A 6,000-nucleotide genomic window follows, 5' to 3' on the forward strand; every position below is an offset into this window, starting at 1 on the left:
ATCTGCACAAAGATAACTTACAGAGTTGTCTTGGCTGGCAATGTTCCAGAAGGCAGACAGGGAAATCTAAGTGACTGGAGACTCACATTGGCAATTTTTATGGGCCTGTGTTTCATGTCCATGCACATGCCTTTGGACAGAATTCTGTCACATGACACCACATAGATGCAAGGGGCCTTGGGAAATGTAGTTCCTGGTTGGGCAGCTACCTCCCGACAACAGCTGTCCCCTATAGAAAAGAAGCATGAATCCTTGGTGGACAGCCAGCCAGGTCTGCCACAGATGTGCAGACATTTATGAAATCCTTTCACATGCATTATTTCATTTACTTTTCATCATAGCTTATGCTATCAGCATTATTATTCTCATATTAAAGAGGAGGAGAGGCAAGGCAAGGGGGCAGAGGGAACGGGAAAGAGAGAATCTTAAGATCTTAAGTAGGCTCCATGCCCAGCACAAAGCCTGACGCAGGACTTGATTTCACAACCCTGATATCATGACCTGAGCTGAAATCAAGAGTTGAACCCTTAGACAGCTGAGCCACCCAGGCACCCCCTTATTCTCATTTTATAGACAGGGTAACAGATTGGCGTATCTTGGGAACACTTAGGGTTGTATAATTAGAACATAGTTCAAGTTCCTGTCTGCCGCTTACAATCTGTGACTATGGAAAAGTGATTTAAGCTCTCCATGCCTCTGTTGTCTCATCTGTGAGATGGGGACAGTAAGATCTAGGCATTGTCGTCATAAAGATATCATATGCTGCTTGTAAGTCACTTAGCATTACATCTGGCATATGTAAGTGCTTACAGAGTATTAGGTATGAGGCAGATAATCATCATGTCATGTCTGAAGATAAAGAAGTTGAGGCTAAAAGATGTTAAATGATTTACCCCAAACTATCCAACTAATACATGAGAGCCAGGATGAGGAAGCTGGGGATTTTAGGTAACAACTTCCCTCCCTTTTAAGTTGCTTTACAGAGGCCATTCTGCAGATTGCTATGGAAAACAGCAGTGAGTAAACCCTGAACTAAAGACACCGTGCCAAATGTCCCCTTCCCCACCAGTGTGATGGCTCCAGGGTCCCAGGAGAATCAACGCTGCGTCACCTTGTTAGCACAGCTGTTCCTCTTTAATTCCACCTTTGCCTTTTTGTATGAAACCTGCTGATTGAGTGCCTCCTTTATATTTGTACTCGTAGGTCCTCCAAGGCCTATATTTCAAGGTCTTTGTTTATAAATAGGCTCTGTCTTGCTAACTAGATAGAAGCACAGGAAATGATGTAAGATGAGATATTTCATTAGACTCTTAAATTTTATCACATTTCTCCTACAGGCTTGTTCGCTCTGAAAGAACAGAAAAGCAGTTTGCATGCTAAGCAGTCAGTTGCAGAAGCACACCTTTGGGTGGGGTAGCTTGGCCATCAAACGCTGTAAATCCAGCAGGAGTAGGACACCAAGACGTACCCTCAGAAGCTGCAGTGCTCTTTTCAGGTCCTCTGCCCTTTCTGTCATACAGAGTGAGGAGGAAGCAAAAACAGACGTGTAGAATACTATCAGTGTTTCCAAAGCAGTGGGTTTGTGGCCATAGGCAGGCAGGTTCACAGAACTTTAGGACACAACTGAGACCCTTAGTTTCAAGAAGTCTTTAAGATGAATGACTTCTGGCATGGGCCAGAACCACATGAAATCTACTTGACTGTGGATTGTCAGGAGAAATTTCAGCTTTTATCAGTTAAAAAATAAAATGTCTTTTAGTCTCAGCCAATTCCTATCTTTCATCTTGGTTTCTAGTCAGACCACCACTTGATAGAAATCTTGCCACATAATCTTCCCTGTCAATGACATTGATTAAAACTTATATTTAATTCATTTCCTGGTGAAAAGCTAGAGATTAGTCTGTGCATCTCCATGTGTTACTGTCAGTATTCTATACAATCACATCACAACAATTTGTCATTCTCTGGCACATGTTTTATACATAGTTTTTTCTTTAGATTCTGTATTCAGATTATTTAAGCATTTCAGAGGATTTTCCTCTTTCAAACCAGTTGGCCAAGTAGTTGCTAATCTTTCTTTGTTCAGAGTCTTATAAGAACACTGTTGTTTGCATTTTTGAAGTGCCAGAAAAAATATAGGTAGCATCTTTATAATGCCAGACATTCGAGGTGGAAAAAAGAAAAAGAAAGTGAATTTGTCATCTAAATATATGTAATTATCCAAATCCAGATAAGAAGCTGAAACTGAGTTGTAATTAAATTGTGTTTATGAGACCTGGACATTGCAGATCATATGAAACTTTCCACCCAGGGCACCACCTCCAGTTTCATTTTCAGTGACTGTCCATCCTCACCCCATCCCCACCCTCTAGGAACCAATGTCCACGAGGCCCGGAACATTCTCAGTAACAGCAGACTCCCCATTACTTCGGCCGTCGACCTGGAGGACGCAGCCAAGAAGTCTGTGGCCAGCGTGGCTAAGAAATGACAGCTTTGTCCTGACACCTTAGAGGAAGAAGTCCATTTTGCCATAAAAAAGGAATGTTTCTCTCATCACTGTGAAGGAAATGGTTATCCCATTGGGAAAAAAGGGAGAGGGGATGAGCCAGGGGATGAATCACTGTATGAAAGATCTTAAATCTGCATTTTCTTGAATAAGACAGCTAGACAGCCTAAATAATCTGATTTCACATATTAGAGTCTTTATTAATGTCTGTTCTCATACTTTTCCATCATGGTAAGCCTGCTCTTAGGCATTGTTTTGCCAACTTTAGGGGAGCAGTCTCTTTGGCCAAACAGAGTGTGTATATATGGAATTTGAGATCAGACCCTGGTTCATTTACAACGATTTTACAACAATTTTTAATCTTAAAAGAATCATATACTGTAAAAAACTCAAAAAAGATTACGTTTAGCAGATTATCAAAAAGGCACAGCTAAGACATTCAAAACTGTTGCACACTGCAACAGCTTTTACAAGTTCTAATTCCAGCACACTTAGAAAATCCATGAATGTTCCAAAACATATTATTTTATAGTGGAAAACGCACATTAATATCCCACACATGCATTCTACCATTTGCCTTAATATTGAATATACTGTTTACCTCACACTAAAAATAAAGCCAGAAGCCTTATTTGTGATTTTGTCAGAGAAGATTCTATTTCAAAGTCAAAACCAAAGAATGCTGATTCTTATGGAAATCTCCATAATTAAGTCATTTCAAGATGAAACAGTGCTGAAGATCAAATTATGTTGTATCAGTATCTTTTCTTCCCCTCCCTGTTGCCTCCAGAATCTACCAGCTGGGAAAAATGTGTCTTTTTCTCATAATATCCATTTTTGTGGTGGGAAAGAATTTGAATTATGTCTGTGTTTAAATTTGGGTAAATTTTTATCTGCACACAAATTTAAATAAAATCCTATGTTTTGTAAGCTCTAAGGTTTGTGTATTTCTCATTTTGGTCAATTTCATTCCTCAGACAATTTCTCTTTTACTCTTAGGCGTGACTCCAAAATTAGAGATTTTGAGTTATTCTGGGATTATTTTAGTTCCACTTAACTTTGTCAACAGCCATTTCTGTTAGCATATTATGCAATGAAAGAATAAAATTTTTATGTAAACCAGAAATCCAGGTAAGTGTCACAGATGTCTAACAGGTTAAAATGTGACTTCAGTCTGTGCAATGCTAAAGGAAATGCATATGCGTAAACTCATCCTATTTAGGGAGGCTCATCTGCCAGCATTAAAGGTTTTTCTCCTAGTGTACAAATGTTTAGCAGACCAGACTTTTCTATTTGTTGGTTTTTTTTTTTTTTTGTTATCAGTTTACACTGTTCTCATAAATTTCACATATGGACAACAGTTAAGAAGTCATTTTTTCTAGCTTCGTATTTGCTGTGGAGAAAAAAAAAACATTTAATAGATCAGTCTTATGTCCTTTTTTAATCGTTATGCAATGAATGAAAAATATTAACAGTGCCTTTTTAGATGTTTTTTGGTTCTTGATCACTTGATAACCAATTAGTATGGTAAAAGAAATAACACATACATTGTCAATTAGACAAAAATCAGGCCCTTTGTAAAAGCCTATGTTCACATAGCTATTTATACTGTTGCCTAATGAATCCACTTAGGAGGAGTAGGTAAAGGAATCAAGTCACCCATGTGATTATTTTCTAAAAGGGTTAATATAAGCACCTGGGTGGCTCATTGGTTGAGCATCTGCTTTTGGCTCCAGTCGAGACAGTGGAGTCCTGAGATCGAGTCCCACATTGGGCTCCCCAAAGGGAACCTGCTTCTCTCCTTGCCTATGTCTCTGCCTCTCTCTGTGTCTCTCATGAATAAATAAGTAAAATCTTAAGAAAATAAAATAAAGGGTTAATAACAAGCAAACAACCCTTTATTTCCAAATGCATGGTTATTTGTCAGAATTGAGGTGGTTTTTTTTTTTTTTTTTCATCTCTTGGAAGATCCAAGTGTCTGAGTTTATGTTGCTCACATGGTATCTTGGTGCTGAGCAACAGCATAGTTTCCATAAGTATTTGTAGAATGAATCACTGGTATATGTGTGTTGACCCAAAAATTATGACTGATGACATGGGGTAGAATTGGGGACAGTTGGAGTTGGTGGATCTGAAGGTACCAGAAGGTAACTGAAGGTACGGTACCTGTACCAGCATTCCCTATATTTCTGACCTCCCAGATCCCCTTTAAGTCTGTTTCCTGTACTGTATATAAGTATGAACAGTAATTTCCTTTAAATCAGATCAGTATTTTTTAAACTTGGCCCTGTTCTAAGCAAGAATATCCATGAAAGGAGGTGACAGTCTAAACATAGTACTTAGTATGCAAGAAGCTTACAGAGTAGTATACACTTTTGACTTGGACTGCTTTGCACATGAGATTTTAATGATTTGCTAGTCTATGCATCATTCTCCTGAAACAAGCATCAGATTTAGTGATGAAAGTCCTGACCCTCCCACTTAACCAACATTCACTTCTTTTGAATTGATTAACCTATGATATTCGTCTAGACTCTTATAATGACAAAAACCTAACTCAGGCTTAAGAAAAATGGGGGAGAACTGTTTTGCTCTTGTGATTATAAAAGACGGAGGTTCTGGTTACAGTTAAGGCTGGATCCAGAGACTCAAAACCTCAGAACTTGGACTTAGCATTTCAGAGCAGCTTGTCTGATGTTGGCTTCATTCTCAGCCCATTTCCACAAGCTGACAAAATGGCAGCTGTTCACGCCCTGGTATATATTTTTCAAGTTTAGCATCCCTGAAAGAAAAAGAGAGGGGATGAGAAAGAAAATGAAAAGGAAGGAAGGGAGGGGGAAGGAAAAAAAAGAAAAGAAAGAAAAGAAAAGAAAAAAGAAAGAGGAAGGAAGGAAGGAGAAAGAAAAAAGAAAGAAAGAAAGAAAGAAAGAAAGAAAGAAAGAAAGAAAGAAAGAAGAAAGAAAGAAAAAAAAGAAAGAGAAAGAAAAGAAAAAAAAAAGGGAGGGAAGAGGAACGAAAGAGGGAAGCTACTCTCTCCTGGTAATTGTAAGGAACATAGCAGGATTAAGATGACCAACTATTTTTGGCCAGGAAACAGTCCCTGAATCAGTCTTTCTGGCCAGGAGTTCATAGAGCTCTGATGAGGTTGTGTTCAGAGATTTGGCCTGGGACTTGAGACCACCCTGACCCAAACTACCAGAGCTGAGTGTGAGGGAAAGAGGAGTAGTTCCATAAGGAGAACTGGAGATGTATAAGTACAATGTTTTCAGGGAAGGAAAAATAAGACATGACAACCACATTCATCAACCATGAAGCAATGAGGCTGAAAAAATTGCTCCATAAAGATGCTTCCAACTCTAGAATTTCATGGTTCTATTTTATTAAGTTCTTACCGGTTCTTTGAAGTACGTTTTTACCTAGGCATACAAGTTTCTAGGTTTTTTTGTATAGATGTTACTTGAGTCATCTAAATATTTAATCTAAGTTGAACGGTA

General features: G+C 38.6%; 1 protein-coding gene across 1 annotated transcript in view; it reads left to right on the forward strand.

The window, feature by feature from the left end:
• The window catches only part of SUCLG2 (succinate-CoA ligase GDP-forming subunit beta), a 252,262-nt gene extending 248,819 nt beyond the window's left edge, over nt 1-3,443 (forward strand). The window contains exon 11 of the mRNA XM_072720499.1: nt 2,373-3,443. Within this exon, the coding sequence (XP_072576600.1) occupies nt 2,373-2,488 (116 nt within the window). The 3' untranslated portion in view covers nt 2,489-3,443. The remainder of the gene's footprint in view (nt 1-2,372) is intronic.
• Nucleotides 3,444-6,000: the final 2,557 nt, after the last annotated feature.

This window comes from Vulpes vulpes, chromosome 9 (assembly GCF_048418805.1).
Source record: "Vulpes vulpes isolate BD-2025 chromosome 9, VulVul3, whole genome shotgun sequence".
NCBI classification, from domain to species: Eukaryota; Metazoa; Chordata; class Mammalia; order Carnivora; family Canidae; genus Vulpes; species Vulpes vulpes.